The sequence below is a fragment of the Schistocerca nitens genome, chromosome 1 (assembly GCF_023898315.1).
Source record: "Schistocerca nitens isolate TAMUIC-IGC-003100 chromosome 1, iqSchNite1.1, whole genome shotgun sequence".
Classification (NCBI taxonomy): domain Eukaryota; kingdom Metazoa; phylum Arthropoda; class Insecta; order Orthoptera; family Acrididae; genus Schistocerca; species Schistocerca nitens.
In genome coordinates, this window is record NC_064614.1 from 481,161,533 (window position 1) to 481,181,740 (window position 20,208).

The 20,208-nt window shown below is 40.6% G+C and overlaps 1 protein-coding gene across 7 annotated transcripts in view; it reads right to left on the minus strand.

Annotated features, from left to right (window-relative positions):
* Positions 1-9,637: 9,637 nt before the first annotated feature.
* LOC126252200 (mitochondrial protein C2orf69 homolog) overlaps positions 9,638-20,208 on the minus strand; it is a 227,850-nt gene continuing 217,279 nt past the window's right edge. For all 7 annotated transcript variants that reach the window (XM_049953101.1, XM_049953073.1, XM_049953087.1 and 4 more), the window contains one exon: positions 9,638-10,538. In XM_049953101.1, coding sequence (XP_049809058.1) covers positions 10,339-10,538 — 200 coding nt within the window. In that variant the 3' untranslated portion in view covers positions 9,638-10,338. The remainder of the gene's footprint in view (positions 10,539-20,208) is intronic.

Genomic DNA, 20,208 nt, shown 5'->3' on the forward strand with positions numbered 1-20,208 from the left:
TAATAAATAATTGCTTTATTTATTGTTTCCATTGCTCTGCATTGTATCAACATCACTAGTACCGTAGCACTATTGCGAGTTACTCATTGGCTAAGCAGTTCAACTAAACTCTATAGCATCATGCTGTGCTCACCACTGGATACCTCCCCAGTCCTGCCCCTGTTGCCATTAGCAGCCAATATTGTGGTAGCATGGTAGACAACATGTGGGGCATCAAATGCTGTAAACTTCATGGACCTTTTGCGACCTCGCACTGAATGTGTTCCTTGTAAGAATCAATTTCATCTATAACAATGTAAAACACTGCGCAGAGATTTACATAGAATTCATCCATATGCTTTTCTTGAGTTAATAATTTTAACAATCCATATCTGTCTTCAGTGTAGCGTTAACACACTTTGTAGAACACAAAAACCCCTCCCCCTGGGGTTTGTGCACACTACATCACCAGTGATCATGAGCGAGCTGCGGAAGAGCCAGTATAGCTTTGTGAAATACCCTGTTGTTGCCTTTTGTGAAATAATGGGATAAAGAGAGTGGGGACTCACCTGCTCTTTCTTTAGTAAGCAAACCTTCAAAGGAGGGACGTACATGTCCGGTGACCTGCCTTCCCTCACATTTCTACCCCCACCCCCACTCCTCCAGCCTGTCACATCCCCAGAAAACAATGTATCCCTTAATACAGTTCTACTGCACTTAGATCTAGTTTACACAATTAATGTTTGTTCTTAACCCACCTTATTTAACATTAAACATCCATTTTCTCTCATTCTACACTGTTAATAATCTGTTATTTTCCATCCCGTGAAATTCTGGAACTGTTAATTCTAAAGGAAAAAATGAACAGCATCCTTTTGTAGGAAATTTAATGTAGTTTAATTTTGTACTTGGAAATATTTTCACCAAAAGCCATGGTTTCCAAGACATTCAGAAAAATATAACAAAAGTGAAACTAGTAGTTTCAGCTCTCTGAGACTGCAGATCTGTATGCTAGTTGCGCTTGCATGAGTGTGTGTGTGTGCGCGTGTGTGTATGTATGTATGTATGTGTGTCTATTGCTGACAAAGGCCTTAATGGCCGAAATCTATGTTTGTGTGAATCTTTTTATTGTGCCTATCGTGGCTCAGCATCTCCGCTATATGGTGAGTAGCAACTTTCCTTCTCTTGTATTGTTACAACCAGGTACTGTTGTGTATATGTGTGAGAGGACTACAGCACTAAAATACAAATGTGTAACTGAGTATGTAATTTGTGTGTTCATAAATTTGTATGTTCATAACTTCTCAGAAAATATGTATGTAAACTCATGTTTGTGTAAGCTTTTGGCATATTACTTCTTGCCAGCAAATTATCATAATGTCCAACATCAAATGTATGTATGTGCATCACCATGTGCATGTCATGCACACTATTGATTCAGAGGACAACAATAAAAAAAAAAAACAAAAAACAAAAAAAAAAACAAAAAGAGAGAGAGAGAGAGAGAGAGAGGAGTATCCCATGGCTATCACTGAATCAAAATCGGAATCAGTCAACTCATACAAATATCTGGGTGTACAAATTGTAGAAATATCAAATGTAATCTCTCAAACTCAGTCATATGTAAAGCAGGTGGTAGACTTCAGTTCATGAACCAGCATTAAGTGAGGAATCTAGAAATATGCAGTCACATATATATCACTCCCATAGGGATTGTGAAGACAAGATTAGACTAGTTACAGCACCACAATACTTCATACATGAGTGAAACAGGAAGAATGCATAAGAAGTGGTACAAGCAGAAGTATGCTCTGCCATGAACTTCAGGGATTTGCAGAGTATATTTGTAGAGTACCCACATCTGTAATTATAGGTGTTTGTGATCTTTCATAACCAATGTCCATTAGTATAAAGCAGTCCTTTTGAGTAGGATGTTTCCCATATATGTTGAAACTTGACAAGATAAAGACACTATTCAAAAACAGATTGACAGAGGATAATGAGGAATTGCCACCCTGTCTCCCTTCCACCACTGTTCTTTAAAAGTGTCTGGAAAGGTTGCAGCAAAGAATATTCATGCATTTCTTATAGTAACAGACAATTTTTTAAAGAACTGTTTGGCTTTTAGCAAAGAAACAAACATTGTAAATCCATCAGTGATTTTACTCAAATTACATTCTCCACAATACATAAGGGTAAAACAACTTCCTTTCTACACAAATCTAAGATCTACGGAATCAGGTACAGGACTTAACAGTGGTTCAGCTAACACTTAAAGGTAGGAATCAATCATTTCTTTTATAGGGCAACAGTTTCCAGTCCCATGGTGTTCAATATGTGGTCTCTGCTCTATACAAATGACCTACCACTTGTAACAGATATTCATTGTCTCGTTTTGAGACGATACATTAGTTCTAATTGAATATGTTATGCCTGAAAAAAATTCCAGAAATTGGCAAAAATACTGTTGATAAGTTCGAAACCTGGTACCACAAAAACGCATTCATGCTGAATGTCACTAAAACTCAAATTGTGCAGTTTGGTACTAAATCACATTAGAACAGAGAGACATACAAATAGCTTGCAATGGTCAGGAGTTCATAGAAACAAACTGTGTAATGCTGTTAGGTCTAAATGCGGAAAAAAATCAAATTGGAAGCTCTTTCATTCCCTTTATATTTTTGAGGTCTTTATTTCAGTACATAAAAAAATTAAAAAAGTAACTTAAAACTTTCCATTTCCAGCACAGTTATAGCACTCATCATAGAGAGAATTTAAATCTGCACAGCATTTAAAACTCTTTGGACAAACATTAGAGTATATTATGAAAGTGGAAGAGAAACATTTACGACTGACCAATAATAAAGAGAAGGGGTTGGCTTATTGCCTATACTGTGTAACTGTTTTAGAAGAAAATGTAAGGATTTGGAATCTGGACCTAAAAGTCATGAAACTGACCCAGTAGTGTAGGAAGAAAATCAATGGGATTAATAAGGGACAAAATCTGACAGAAGCAGTACTCAAATAAACCCTCTGAAAAGACTAGCCAACGCAACTGATCTCACAGGGAGACCACAAGGCAATCAGATTTTAGTAATTTTTTATATTTACGGTACATGAGGGTCAGAACTGAAATATCAGTCTACCAAAACATCCGATGCAACATTCAAAAATTCTCAAGAAAATCGGCTGTGGAGTTGTTGGAGCATCTTCAATTTGCTAAAGCAGAATGATCACATGGGTGCCCCTGGATTCCTTCCTAGCCAATGCTATTTTTTTAACAAAGATGTATAAAGTTAAAAATATATATATACATTCTTTTAATTTAAACAAACTATGTTAACAATCTATATAATAGAGGGAAACATTCCACGTGGGAAAAATATATCTAAAAACAAAGATGATGTGACTTACCGAACGAAAGCGCTGGTAGGTCGATAGACACACAAACACACACACACACACACACACACACACACACACACACACACACACACACACAAAATTCAAGCTTTCGCAACAAACTGTTGCCTCATCAGGAAAGAGGGGAAGGAGAGGGAAAGACGAAAGGATGTGGGTTTTAAGGGAGAGGGTAAGGAGTCATTCCAATCCCGGGAGCGGAAAGACTTACCTTAGGGGGAAAAAAGGACAGGTATACACTCGCACACACACACACACATATCCATCCACACATACAGACACAAGCAGACATATTTAAAGACAAAGAGTTAGGGCAGAGATGTCAGTCAAGGTGGAAGTGAAGAGGCAAAGATGATGTTGAATGACAGGTGAGGTATGAGTGGCGGCAACTTGAAATTAGCGGAGATTGAGGCCTGGTGGGTAACGGGAAGAGAGGATATACTGAAGAGCAAGTTCCCATCTCCGGAGTTCGGATAGGTTGGTGTTGGTGGGAAGTATCCAGATAACCCGGATGGTGTAACACTGTGCCAAGATGTGCTGGCCGTGCACCAAGGCATGGAGCACTTCCTTTCACGCCGATTACCTGCCACCCTACCTAAAACCTCTTTCCTCATCACCTTAGCCAGCTTCATCCTGACCCACAACTTCTTCACTTTTGAAGGCCAGACATACCAACAATTAAAGGGAACAGCCATGGGTACCAGGATGGCCCCCTCGTACGCCAACCTATTCATGGGTCGCTTAGAGGAAGCCTTCTTGGTTACCCAGGCCTGCCAACCCAAAGTTTGGTACAGATTTATTGATGACATCTTCATGTTCTGGACTCACAGTGAAGAAGAACTTCAGAATTTCCTCTCCAACCTCAACTCCTTTGGTTCCATCAGATTCACCTGGTCCTACTCCAAATCCCATGCCACTTTCCTTGACGTTGACCTCCACCTGTCCAATGGCCAGCTTCACACGTCTGTCCACATCAAACCCACCAACAAGCAACAGTACCTGCATTATGACAGCTGCCACCCATTCCACATCAAACGGTCCCTTCCCTACAGCCTAGGTGTTCGTGGCAAACGAATCTGCTCCAGTCCGGAATCCCTGAACCATTACACCAACAACCTGACAACAGCTTTCGCATCTCGCAACTACCCTCCCGACCTGGTACAGAAGCAAATAACCAGAGCCACTTCCTCATCCCCTCAAACCCAGAATCCCCCACAGAAGAACCACAAAAGTGCCCCACTTGTGACAGGATACTTTCCGGGACTGGACCAGACTCTGAATGTGGCTCTCCAGCAGGGATACGACTTCCTCAAATCCTGCCCTGAAATGAGATCCATCCTTCATGAAATCCTCCCCACTCCACCAAGAGTGTCTTTCCGCCATCCACCTAACCTTCGTAACCTGTTAGTTCATCCCTATGAAATCCCCAAACCACCTTCCCTACCCTCTGGCTCCTATCCTTGTAACCGCCCCCGGTGTAAAACCTGTCCCATGCACCCTCCCACCACCACCTACTCCAGTCCTGTAACCCGGAAGGTGTACACGATCAAAGGCAGAGCCACATGTGAAAGCACCCACGTGATTTACCAACTGACCTGCCTACACTGTGATGCATTCTATGTGGGAATGACCAGCAACAAACTGTCCATTCGCATGAATGGACACAGGCAGACAGTGTTTGTTGGTAATGAGGATCACCCTGTGGCTAAACATGCCTTGGTGCACGGCCAGCACATCTTGGCACAGTGTTACACCATCTGGGTTATCTGGATACTTCCCACCAACACCAACCTATCCGAACTCCGGAGATGGGAACTTGCTCTTCAGTATATCCTCTCTTCCCGTTACCCACCAGGCCTCAATCTCCGCTAATTTCAAGTTGCCGCCACTCATACCTCACCTGTCATTCAACATCATCTTTGCCTCTTCACTTCCACCTCGACTGACATCTCTGCCCTAACTCTTTGTCTTTAAATATGTCTGCTTGTGTCTGTATATGTGTGGATGGATATGTGTGTGTGTGTGTGAGTGTATACCTGTCCTTTTTTCCCCCTAAGGTAAGTCTTTCCGCTCCCGGGATTGGAATGACTCCTTACCCTCTCCCTTAAAACCCACATCCTTTCGTCTTTTCCTCTCCTTCCCCTCTTTCCTGATGAGGCAACAGTTTGTTGCGAAAGCTTGAATTTTGTGTGTGTGTGTGTTTGTGTGTCTATCGACCTACCAGCGCTTTCGTTCGGTAAGCCACATCATCTTTGTTTTTAGATATATGTTAACAATCTTTTATAAAAGATCAGTAACTAAAAATTTTCATTTCAATTAAAAAGGGAAGAGATTCTGAAACTATCACTTCTAATGTCTTGGAAAAAGACCACAAAGATCTTTGAAATCACGAGTGAAATTGATGTCAAAAGTGGAAAAAATGACATTGTTTCATTGCTCAAAAATGTACCAGATTGTGAGAACATCGATGCAGAAGACATCACAGAATGGACTGCAAATGATGAAACTGATGACATCGTGGAAATGGTGACACAGAGGGGGAAGCAACACAGGAGGAGGAGGAGGAGGAGGAGGAGGCAAACTCAGATGACAGCAGAAATCTCATACCACATTCAGAAGGGCTCATGATGATTGAGGCAGTGCTGCAATGCATTAGAGAGTTGGAGGAAGCAACATCAGCTGGTATCTTCAGTTTGCATTAAGTGAAGGGACACTGCAGCACAGAAGAGGGCGAAAGGAGGGAAACAGCTATCTACCAACGACATTTTAAAAACCTCAAAGCTTTGCTTTAAGTTTCAGCTTTTTTGTAAGGATTAACTTTCCTAAAGTCATACTTTACAATGCAGATAATTTTGTTTTCCACAATAATTTTTGAAGGGTACAGTATGTATATGAGACACACTCATAACTATCAATATATTGCATAAAGAGTCATAAAATGGTAATAAGATTGTGTATTTACACAAAAAAGGGTGTTCCAAATGGTGTGGCTGGGGACAGAAGAGAGAGGTTATAGACTTTCGCCTATATGCTTCTTTGTTATCCAGCACGACCTTCCACCCCACTAGGCAAGATAGTCAAGTCTACTGTATCTTGGAGAAACAATACAGCAAAACTGACTAAAAGAATATGCAATAAATGTAAGCAAAATGGAAAGAGCATATAGTAACTAAAAATATCTACAAGAAGAAATACAAAACTAAAACACTGTGCCACTTTGGGAAGATCAGAATGTTTATATGCACATGAATGCTTAACAATGAACTATAAACTGGATAAAAGTAAGATACCAGAGACATGGGTTATTAGATAAATATTGGGTGCAATTAAACTTCAGATGGTTGGAAAATGAGAAATAATAAGGAGTTCTGTCAGAATATATGAAATGGCAAAGCAAAAGTTAATCTTCTTTGAACATCTCTACCAAATAATTGAGAACAGGCTAAAGAAACAAATATTCTGGCATTTAAGAAAAAGGAAGTCAACAATATCATGGGTTACAAAAGTATAAGAACCAGAAAGTAACAATATTAAAGAAATGGAACAGGATTGCCACAAGTTCCCCCAAGTGAAATGCCTTGATATTTCCCTGATTTACAGACAAGTTTTAGCATTTTTCCCTGACAAATTCTGCGATCTCAAGGGTAAGTAAAGACAGAAGGAAAAAAAAAAAAATGATTTCTGTACTTCTGAATGTATGAACAAAAATCTTATGCACCAACATCAACATCTTTTGTAATGAACTGTTTTTAGATGGAGAAAACAAGGTAAATGGTATATACGTTTCATTAAGACCATTGATATTATTTCATTTCAATAAAACGAAACACTTGTGACAAAAATTTGCATTTCGTTGGAATTTGAAGACGGATTTAAAATACCTCCACTGATTTCAGAAATAACCTTAGAAAAAAGTAAGCCCCTAGAAAGAAGGGTACACGGCAGGGAAGAGTTGTGCAAACCAACACAATAGGTAATCACCAAAAAAATGTTGGTTCTACTATGTTTGTTATAGTCGGTTGTTATTCACTGTGTTATGTCCATTATTTTAGAAGTATTGCGTGGTTTTTCTTTCTACAAATATGTGAATACATAGTGTACAAACTGCCAGAATTTTCTTCTTCTTATCGTCAACACTTTCTAATATATAAACTACTTCCAAAGTCCCAAAATGTACTAGAATAAATAAAATGTCTATAAAATGCCACACTGTACAATGTACTTGTGGTGTGACAGTCGCAGTTCCTGAAATCCATTGCCCATGGCCTCTGATCTGCCGAGGAGCACTACAGTCCTGGCTTCAAGGATAAACCATGAAAATGCACTGCATTACGCCACACACAAACATACCTGGCCTGTGGGCAGATTGATGAGACTATATCTGACATAAAGGGCCAGCACACTAGTGGGAAACAATAGCTTCAGATTGGCAGGCCCGATCCATTAGAGATACCTACAGAAATGGCCTGTGGTTTTGGCCCATCATGGATGTCCACTGATGTGACAGCTATTCACTTGTCACAGATACCATGTTGATGAAATGAGACCGTGGTGATCAATCCATGCAACAGGTAACTTGCACGAATGCTCTGAGAATCAATACTAATAAGGATAGGCAGCAGCTCACCATAAAGATGATTGCTGATATGCAGACAAGCACATAGAAAAGACAATCAAATTCTCACAACCGAATTTTTGGTCATAGCCTTTGTCTGAAAATGACAGCACACACACATTCACATAAACACTCAGACACAACTCATCTCAGACACAACTCATGCACACATGACCACTGTCTCCGGCCACTGCATCTACAATCTCTGAGAATCAGATCCAAACAAACCACTCCTCATGCCTCCCTGAATCTTGTCAGCAGCTAATAGGCTAGCGGCAAGAAGTGGTGGCAGTAACGACTGCAAGCTGAGGGGACTTGTAGAAAGGGGACAAGCAGTAAGAATGAGGGAGTAGGGAAGCAATGCACATACTCAGCAGCGATGATGCATGAGATCTCAGTAAACAAACCATTTCAGCTACTGAGACAAAATGAGATTTCTCCAGTTTTTTTTATTTTTTTATTCCTCCCACCTCTTCAAATTTCCCCGACTTCCCTGACACGTTTGAAATTCCCTGATATTCCAGAACTTGTGGCAACCCTGTGGAAGCAACAGAAACAAACATTTTTAAAATAAAATACTGAATTTAAAAGTCTTTTATGGCGAAAGAAATTGGGGTTAACATGAACAGAGAATGAAAAATACAACACTGGGAACATATGAATGACTAGTGTAAAACTTTAACAAAGAAAGAAGAGGAACTGAAGCAAGTTGCTCCATGATGTCAGTTAGTCAAGAGAAAAATAATAACTAAAACTAATTAATAATAATAATAATAATAATAATAATAAAGAAGCAAAATTGGGGAGGGGCGTGGGGTGACAGTGGCGGCAGCAGGCATAAATTTAACAAGGAGCCCGGTTAACTGAATAGCCTGCTCTATTTTTCCAGTACAACAGTTATTCTATTGAAGAATTCGTGGTTGACAATCTGATAGTCTGAACGAATATTTTTTAATACTGAAAAGTATTGTGTAATTGTCATAGTAATGAATGTAATACAATGTAAAACTTTTGAATTGCACTTACAGCACAGTTTCTCTGCTGTAAATCCGAGTTGTCTCCTGAAAATAAATCAAAATATTTGAAAATTTTATGGAATGAAATGACAAATCTCATTTCACTGTTGTGCTATAGTTAGTTGCTATGCTCATGTATATCTTCCACAATACATACAAATACACCATCTGAATTTTTTCTATTTCTCTCTTTGAAAAAATGCTCTTCTTGCTATATAGACCACGACCAGCACCTGTTTGGTCCTTTTATATTACATGTGAAATAACTGAGTTGGAGATAAAGCCATTGTTTTTTTTTTTTAAGAAAAAAAGGAATTTTGACTGACATATGAAAATGAATATATTTAATAACTGACAATCATTTCAGCTCTGTCCATCCAATGGTAAATATAAATTAATTTGTGAATGTTCTCTGGGCAACCAAGATGCACAATTTTCATTTGACTGAAATGAAACGGCAAAGAATTTAACTGTATTACATGGCAGCACAAACTACTTACTCAACATAAGTAACACTTAATCAGTGAAATGCTCATCAAATCTTCTGGAGGTAACATTTTTCATCATTTAAAACAAACACTTTTGGCAACACTTTCCATATAACTAATTTTTACTGCCTGTGTTTCACTATATCTCAATTGTTAGTTTTTTTTTTTCAGATTTGACTGCATATTCAACCTCTACAGGAAGTTTAAAATCAATCAGAGTGTGTGTGTGTGTGTGTGTGTGTGTCTGTGTGTGTGTGTGTGTGTGTGTGTGTGTGTGGAGAGAGAGAGAGAGAGAGAGAGAGAGAGAGAGAAGAGAGAGAGAGAGAGAGAGAGAGAGAGAGAGAGAGAGAGAGAGAGTTTGAATTTTTTACATTGAAAGTCTGAGAGGCATCTGTATACTGTACAGACAGATACATTTATTAAATTAATAATGGAAAGTATTATTTTTATAGATATCCATAAAGCACAATGTTTCATAAACCAAAATCATTTACCAAAGTCATGGCACTTTTTATAACTTAAACTGTCTTATCACACACTAAATTGCACCATGAAGTTGTCTTATAACAACAAGAACAATAATGTTCTTCCACAGCAATTCACTGTTTGTACACTATTCTCTTCTCTTGAACACTGTGTTACCCTTTGCCATCTAATTTAATGAAAAAACTGGCATCATGTGCAATGCCATAACTAAAGGCAAATGAAGTTCTTTACCTCTTTCTGAATCTGAAAGGCATTTCATCAATTTGTATCAAAGGTATAACACCAATATCAGTCTGCATTCATAACAGCGTGCAATGTAGGTAAAACTGCTTCACTAATCTGTCTGTCGAAACACAGAAAGGACCTCAAAATGTGTGCACAAACTTGCAACTTGATTTTCAAAGTGTAGAGTTCTATGAACAGGTGCTCCCAGTCGTCTTAGTAAGTCACCAAAAGTCTTTTCTTCCTTTCTTATCCAGGGTCTTCGGTCATCATTCACTTGATAAGGAGTTACATGGATGTGAATGCCTATACCTGTGGAAGTAGAAACAACTGCATCAATGAGGTTCAGATTATCTGAAGAGGTGACCGAGTCTGTAATAAGGAATGACTAAGCTACAATAAAAAACCTTAGAAGCTCGTCAGTGTGGTATGTATTAATAAGTATGCATAAACAGGTTAACTGCACATCTTGTCATGTCATCTGATTAGAAAAACCACAACAGCTTACAAATGAATGCCTTGAACCTTGTGATGTCAGTTGGTTCAAAAGCAATTTTAGCCCTATCCTCTGAAATGCAGAATGGAAAATGTTCATCATCATTTAGCATAACCTGCCTTGGTAAGTTGTGGTGTCAAAATTATTTGTAGACATGTTTACTATGTACTCAGGACAGAAATAATTACGATCTACAAAACATTCTAGTAGCTTATAATTAGTGAAATGCAAACAATATTTTTTCCGGTATTTTTAAAACATCAAATTGTAAAATGCCTATTTCAGTAATTTTTAATAACTTTCAATAACTCTATAATTAATGACATAAATCTGTTACAATTATGGACAATCAATAATATTTGGCAGCCACATATTAAATGAAAAAGGATTGCTTACTTCTCAAGCTTTACCAGTTTGTGCACATACTACAAATAAAGGCTGCTTCATACGAGTAGAGCTCTAAGTAGTACAACAACTGTCCTTAATCGTTAGTAACATATAGAAAGTTCTGGTTGAGAACTACTAATTATTTAGGAATTAAGGAGATTACTCACTGAAAGACAGAAGCACTGCAGCATCAATAGTCACGTAAAAAAAGGCACACAGCTTAGCTGGCTATCAGAAAGCACTTCCTTTTGCCAGTTGTGGGACACACACACACACACACACACACACACACACACACACACACACACACACAATTTGGAGGAGGGGGAGAGGGGAGGGCAGTCAGCAGGTTACCTTACATTCAGACCAGGGAGATTAAGGAAGCAAATGATGTGCTGTAAAGAAAGCTCCCGTCTGCACAGCTCAGAAAAGCTGGTGGTAGTGGGAAGGGTCCAGATGACACAGGTTGTGAAGCAGCCATTGAAACCTAGCATGTCATGCTCTGCTGCATGTTGTGATTCATCTTGTTTTTTGCAACAGTTTAGTGATGGCCATTCATTCTAGCAGACAGCTGATTGGATGCCACACCAATGTAAAATGTTGTGCAGTGCTTGCAGCAGAGCTGGTATGTAATGTGGCTGCTTTCACAGGTGGCCCGGCCTCTGACTGGGTAGGATAATCCTGTGATGAGATTGGAGGAGGAGGTGTTGGGTGTGTGAATTGGGTAGGTCTTGCATCTGAGTCTTCCACAAGTGTATGATCCCAGTGGCAGAGGATTGTGAATGGGAGTTGCATAGGGATGGACTAGGATGTTGTGGTGGTTGGGTGGGCGGTGGAACACCACTTTGGAGGGGCTGGAAGTATCTTAGGATGCCCCTCATTTCACAGCATGATGACAGATAATCAAGCCCTGATAAAGAACATGGTTCAATCTTCCTAGTCCAGGGTGTTACTACGTGAAAAGGGCAATGCTACTTTGTGGTTGGTCCTCGGGATGGATGTGAGGATTGGGTGTGTGTGATGATACGGCACAGGAAATCTGTTTGTGAATTAGTTCTGGGGGGTATTGCCTGTCTGCGAATGCCTTTGTGAGGCCTCCGGCATACTGGCCGAGGGAGCTCTCATCACTCCAGATGTGTCTACTGTGGGTGACCAGGCTGTAGGGGAGGGATTTTTTTGTGTGGAAAGGGTGGCAGCTGTCGAAGTGCAGGTACTGTTGGTGACTGGTGGGTTTGATGTGGACCGAGGTGTGGATGGAGACATCTGAGAGGAGGAGACTGACATCTAGAACAGTGGCACGATAGTTGGAGGAGGATCAGGTGAAGTGGATGGGAGAGGTGGTGTTGAGATTGTGGAGGAATGAGTGTTTCCTGGCCTCTGATCCAGATTGTAAGATGTCATCAATAAACCTGAACCAGACCAGGGGTTTGGGGTTTTGGAAAGCTAGGAATGTTGCCTCTAGATGACCAATGAAGAGACTGACATGGGAGGGTGCCACATGGGTGCCCATGGTGTCACAAATTTGTCTGTGTGGCTTCCCTTCAAAGGTGAAGTAGTTATGGTTTAAGATGTAGTTGGTTAGGTGTAGGAGGAATGAAGTGGAGGGATTGGAGTCTGCAAGGAGTTGGGAGAGGCAGTGCTCAATCGCAGCATAGCCATGGGCATGAGGGATATTGGTATGTAGGGAGGTTGCATCAACTGTGATAAGTAAGGATCCGGAAGGTAAGGGTGTAGGGATGGTTGAGAGCTAAAGCAGGAAGTGGTTATTATCTTTCATGAGGGATGCTAGGTTTTGTATAACTGACTGGAATTGTTGATCAACAATGGCCGAGATTCTTTAGGTGGGAGCACTGTAACCAGCCACAATAGGGTAATACCCTCCAGACCTAATTCACAAATTTTGTGTGAAATATCTTCACACATACCCGATTCTCACATTCATCCAAAAACTAATCATCATGCCCTGAAATGAGGTACATCCTACCTAAGATACTTACAATCCCTACCAAATTGGTGGTGTTCTGTGCTGCTCACCCAACTTCATCAGCATCCTAGTCCATTGCTACACAACCCCCCCCCCCCCTCAAGTTCCCTGCCACAGGAATCATATCGCTGTGGAAGACTCAAGTGCAAGACGTGTCCAACCCACACACCCAGCACTACCTACTCCAGTCCCATTACAGAATTACCCTAGCCCATCAGATGTAGGGCCACCTATGAAAGCAGCCATGTTATATACCAGCTCTGGTGCAACCAAAGCACAGAGTTTTACATTGGTATGACAACCAACCAGCTGTCAACTAGAATGAATGGGCACCGGCAAACTGTTGCCGAAAACATGGTGAATCACCCAGTGGTATAACATGCAGCAGAGCTGGTGAGATTTCAATGGCTGCTCCACAGCCTATGCCATCTGGACCCTCCCCATCAACACCACAGCTTTTCTGAGTTGCACAGATGGGAGCTATCCTTACAGACATCATTTGCTCCTGTAATCTTCCTTGCTTAAATGTAAGGTAACTCGCTACCCCCCCCCCCCCCCCAGGAGAGAGAGAGAGAGAGAGAGAGAGAGAGAGAGAGAGAGAGAGTACACCACCCCCCTGCCCCAGAATGCCGAGCCAATTGGCGACACCACATCAGCTACCTGCCTGCTGTTATCTCATGCCCGAGTCTATGAAATCACATGCCCAGCCATCTGCCAGTTGCCCCATCTAGCTGCAGCCCTAGCTAGCCCACAGATGGCTTCACACTCTCCCATGAGCCGCTTGCCCAAATTCCTTCCCTGCCTCCCGCCTCTTTCCATCCCTCATGTTGCCCTCCCTCCCACACCCCCACTTCACCCCTAGACACTAACCATGGGCCAGTAAAGAGCTGGCAGTTGACTGAGCACAATGTAGGAAGACAGGAGTTTGTAAGTGAGTAGAAAAAGAAAGCTAGAAAAAGGAAGTGCATTCCAAAAACTAGCCAAGCTCTGTACCTTTTGTTTGTGTGCCTATTGACGAGACAGTGCTTCTGCCTTTCAGTGAGTCATCTCCTCATCTCTAAATAATTCATTGTTTTAATTTCTGTGAGTCTTCTGTCTTTGCTCTACCTCATGTTTTTGAATTAAGTCTATTTCTTAATAAGCATATTAAATGACAGGACCATGTAGCAGAAGTTTCTTATGTCACAGAAAAATAATATTTATAGCAGGGCTGTGCAATGACACCATACCTAATATTAACATCGCAATCGGCTTCCAATGTTTTCAACACTGCAAACAATTCAACAAACTAGAAATGAATGACCCAATTTCAGAGACTTTCCTGGTCTCGTACAGATATGATTTTATGTATAATAGACTGCTGCAGCAAGCAAAAATTTGTACCAAGGCTGAGAATCAAATCCAGGTCTCCTGCTTACTAGGCATGTGTGTTAGCCACTAAGCCATTTTGGCACATCCATTCACACAATTGCATGAATTACCCTGGCATGCCTCCCTCCTCAGTCAAGATTCTCACTGCTCCCCAAGTCTACTTTAAATTCCCCTCATATACAAACAAATTTGCTGAGAATCTTCCATGTTTTGGAATGGAAATGGAAATGCCATGTGGCTAGGGCCTCCTGTCGGGTAGACCGTTCTCCTGGTGCAAGTCTTTCGAGCTGACGCCACTTAGGCGACTTGCGTATCAATGGGGATGAAATGATGATGGTAAGGACAACACAACACCCAGTCCCTGAGCAGAGAAAATCTCCGACCCAGCTAGGAATCAAACCTGGGCCGTTAGGTACAACATTCCGTCGCGCTGACCACTCAGCTATCAGGGGCGGACATGTTTTGGAATAGCACCTCAGCATTGAACATAAATGGGGAATCCAACCTGAAACCCAGGTGCAGGTACTTATAAAAATGAATTGACACAATTTCAGAGACTTTACTGGTCTCATACAGAAATAACTTTACGTATATAGACTGAAATGGCGAGTGAAAATTTGTACCAAGGCTGGGAATCAAATATGGGTCTCCTGCTTACTAGGCAGTGAGGTGGCAATGAGAATTTGGATCGAGGAGGGAGGCATGCAGGGGAATTTGTGAAGTTGTGTAAACCGCTGTGCTGAATTGCCTTACTGGCTAATGCACCTGCCTAGTAAGCAATAGAGATGGGGGATCCGCTCCTGAACTGATTCATAGAGTTGAACCTTTCAAAGGAGTGAACAATCAGTGATTCAGAAAAAAAGAACGGTAGCTCCAAACGTTTCCCACAGCAGAGAGAGAGAGAGAGAGAGAGAGAGAGAGAGAGAGAGAGAGAGAGAGTCGGAGCAGATCAGCGGGGCCTCTGCTGGTCAGAGCACACTGCACGCCACACAACACAGCCAGCGCCGGCCTCTGCCCTGCTTCTGCCTTGGCTGCCTGCACTGTGCAGTGCCCCATTGGATTTTGTGTTTCACATATGCCGTGCCGTCTCTGTGCTTCCTCTGCCGTGTGCAGTGTCTGGCGCACCTTAACTTAGCATCGCACTCCGTCGGCGATCGTTTCAGTCGCACATCCTGCCCTCTGGGCAGCTGATGCGAGCAACAGGCCAGACAGCCTCGTAGCGGAGAACATAAGAACTACTTGCAACAACCTGCTCGCAAGAGAACGGACGATTTGTCTCGGAACGGGTGACTGGTGGCCGTTCACCGCTCCCCCCGCCCTCGGAACTCGCCCGCTCAATGCTCACCCCACCGTTCTCGACTCTAGCCAGAGCGTTGAGCATAGCAACTCAGGTGTCACTCTGGTCTCTCCGGTCTTAGCTCACGCAGTAATACAGCTCGCGGCTCGACCTGCTTGACTCAGCGCCTCTGCATCAGAGTTCGTCTCTACTGGATATTGTTCTTCGTAGTAATACCGGTATGTATATTACATAATTATGTTATGTATGCATCATTTGTTTTTATTTTATTTTTATTTGTTTAAACTGATCAGATTAGGTTCCTGACAACTCCTCTTACTATAGGATTTTTTATTATGGACACTCGAATCTACGCTTTAATTACAAGCGAACCGATAAACGTATCGCAAAATGTGATACACCAATATTTTCCTTGTTTTATTCTGCATAAGGCTATATGCAGCACTTTGGTCTTACAGTCAAATTTATATATTTTTTTCTTATTGTAGTACGGATTTTGCGATTTTAGGCGTCTTCGGAAGGAAACGTTCACTTTAAAAATATATGACTTGCGATGTATTTGTACGAGGTTAATGAAATTTTAATACATTATAGCCAAATATATTGTTAATGTAAATCTCAAGTTACAACATTTTTCGATCACCCAAAAAAAAGTTGTTCTTATTTTCGTAAACTAACTTTTTCTTATCACAGGATAAATATATAACTGAAATCGTGGGTTCGTTTTGAATGTTTCTTTCGTGGTTGTAAGAAGCTGTAACCATTGCGACCATACAGTGGGGTATGGATTTTATACAGAGTGATATTTGATAGTGGTTGTGTGCGTGTTTGACCGTGCAGTTAGCAGTGTCCAGCGGAGCGCAGCGTTGTCACGTACCGTTTCCTACCCCCGGCGGCTGGGAAAAACAGCCACAGACAGAGCAAGCTCACAGGCGTTAATTCCTTCCGTGCTGCCACTGTTACACCTGAACGCGGCAACGTAGCAACTGATTTCCCTACCGCACGCACTATTAAACTCACGGTCAAACACGCTCACAATCGTTATTCAATATCACTCTGTATAAAATCCGTATCCTACTGTATGGTCACAGTGGTTGCAGCTTCTTACAACCATGAAAGAGACCTTCAAAACAAACCCACGCTTGCAGTTATATATTCATCCTGTGACGAGAAAAATTTAGTTTACGAAAATCAAGAACTTTTTTGGGTGATCGGAAAATGTTGAAACTTGATGTTTCCGTTAACAATATATTTGGCTATAACATATTAAAATTTCATTAACCTGGAACAAATACATCACAAGCTGTATATTTTTAAAGTGAACATTTCCTTCTGAAGACGCCTAAAATCGCAAAATCCGTATTACAAGATGAAAAAAGTATATAAATTTGACTTTAAGACCAAATTGCTGCATATAGCCTTACGCAGTATAAAACAAGGAAAATATTGGTGTACACATTTTGCAATACATTTATTGTTTTGTTCGTAATTAAAGTGTAAACTCAAGTGTCCATAATAAAACATCGGATAGTAGCCAGGTCAGGGAACTATAAAACTTAGTACATCACAGCTACTTAACAAATATATTATAACATATGTCTTCTTTATGCATGTACTAGGCATTATTATCTTATGCCACTTATAGTAGAAAGGATCATACTCTAATGGAAACAAGTATTTCTGCTGCATTGTCCAGACAAGAGCCTTTAGGTCTAAGGAAGTAACGGAAGTAGTTATAGCGTAGTATTGTGTCAATAATAAACTTGATCATTTGGACTTTGATGCCATGCTGTACAGAGGATGCTCATCTGATACAAATGATGGATTTATCGATAGTGTTTCCAGCTTAAGAAAGAATTTTTCACAACTACTGTTATTTACCTCTGTGAAATAAACGTTTAGGACAATGGGATCAGCTGTAGCTGAAGAAGAAGAAACACATCAACGATCTGAACCAGTTACCACTGTAACAGGCGAGAGCTCTTCAATTTGGGAGGACTTCGATGAAACAATAAATCAGCTCCAAGGAAGTAATGACCCGGGATGTGCAGCAATTGTCGAACTAGACAAATATTTGTCTGAGGCATATTTGTGTAGAAACAGCGATCCATTAAACTGGGGGGCACTAGAAGGTTGCTGTACCCAACACTGTATGAACTAGTCCTGCAAATGTTATGCATCCCAGCTACATCAGTTCCCTGTGAGCGTATCTTCTCAATAGTTGGACAAATATGCAACGGCAGAAGGAACAAACTCACTTCAAGTAAAATTGAATAAATTTTATTTATAAACCAGAACATTGATTAGTTTTTCCTATAACATAAACTCATTGTGTGTGTCGACTGTGCATACTAAAATATATTACAGTTTTTGTATGTTACTTTTTATGCAATTAAAGTTTTCTTACATAATATGAATTAGTCTTCTTTTTAAAATTTCCCCACCTGATAAAAATACTTTGAATTTTATTGTAATATTTTTATTTTTTCCACCAGATGAAATCTATAACTTTTCTATCTCAAAGAGACTCAGGATGTAATATAAACCTATCAGTGATTTTTCCTTCATTGCGGACTGCAGTCATACTGTACTTTATGAATGAAAATGCAACCATTTGATTAAGTTTCATTATTACTTCATTTCACACTATCACTATTTAGATGTGGAGGTTTGTTTTGCGGGGCACTCTAAAATGTCGTTATCAGCATGCTATTTTAGCTTTGTAGCCATTATCACGTGCAAAGGTGAAATATTTATTACATATCTGACATGTGTGAATGATTTTTGTCACAATATTACAATGATTCAGACATGTCAGATATTTTATGACTATTTCACATTTGACCATGATAATGGCTACAAAGCCAAAACCACGATAGTGCAAAATAAATCAATAATCAAAAACTTTGTCATATCGTGGAAATTTCAATAAACAATACAAAATTCTTACTCATCTGTGTTACTTCAAAACAGGATCAAATAAGATCAAAATACAGGTATAGTACTGGAATAAACAAAGTTTAAAGGGCAATGTGCCTTCCATTTATTTTCTATTGTGAATGAGTGGTGAGTCATGAAAAAGAGCTAGTTCATTTCAGGGAGTGAACAGTTCTGATCCGATCTCTGAAAAGAACAGTTTTGCCCATATCTAGTAAGCAAGAGATACAGGTTTGATTACCGGCCTTGATACAAATTTTCACTCACCGCTTCAGTCTATATAATCGTATCTGTATGAGACCAGTAAGTCTGAAGTAAGTCTCTGAAATTGTGTCATTTCATTTGTATAAGTACCTGCATATCCCCCCCCCCCCCTTACATTTGATGGTGAGGTGCTAGTCTGGAACACCGAAAGTCTCAGCAAGTCTGTTCGTGTATAACAAGTCTGTTCGTGTATAAGGGGGAATTTAATGTAGACTGGGGCAGCAGTGAGCATTTGGATCAAGGGGAGAGGCATGCCAGGATAATTTGTGCAGCTGTACCAAGGTGGCTCAGTTGCTAATGCACCTGCCTAGTAAGCAGGAGACCAGAGTTCAATTCCCAGCCTTGGTACAAAATTTCACTCGCTGCTTCAGTCTATATACATAAAAAACTAGAAAGGTTTGTGGAAGATGTGTGCCACAGTTATCAAATCAGTAAAACTGTTTCCCCTACTCCTCACAACAGGTGGGCCCGTCTCAAACTGGGGCCTGGGTGATGTATCCCGCCTTTCTAACCTATTCCCATGCACAGCATATGTGATACGCCCAGGAGACATTTGAATTGCTAAAAATTCAGGGAAATTTGTGGTAATATCTTTTGGGACCCAACTACTTAGGTCATCGGTCCTTAAGCCTACACACCACTTAATCTTAACTTAAACTAACTTACGCTATGGACAACACACACACACCCATGCCCGAGGGAGGACTCGAACCTCCAACAAGGGGAGCCGCAGGGACCATGACAAGGCACCTCAGACCACACAGTTACCCCGTATGGCCAAAAATTCAGGGAAAATTTCAAATCAGATTGATCATTATACATTGAGCTATGAAAGAAATAGGGTAAAGAGTAGTGACAAATCACATATCAGAAAAAATTTTAAAGTAGCAACAGGGAACATTAGAAGGTCTGATACATACTGAAACAAAACTGGGAAAAGAACTAGGCATTGCTAAAATCAATATTAAACTGTACTGGTGGAATTTAATGCTGTGAGGACAGATTGCGAGTTGTACTTGGGAAGCTCAGACGGTAGAGCTCTTGCCTGCAAAAGGCAAAGTTCCTGAGTTCGAGTCTTGGTCCGGCAAACAGTTTTAATCTGCCTGGAATTTTCATATCAGCGCTCATTCCAATGCAGAGTGAAATCAATATTGCTAACATAAATGAAATAAAAAAGATTGCAAGACTTAAATGACCAATTGGGTAAGAGACACATCACAGATGTAGTACATACAGAAGGTGAAAT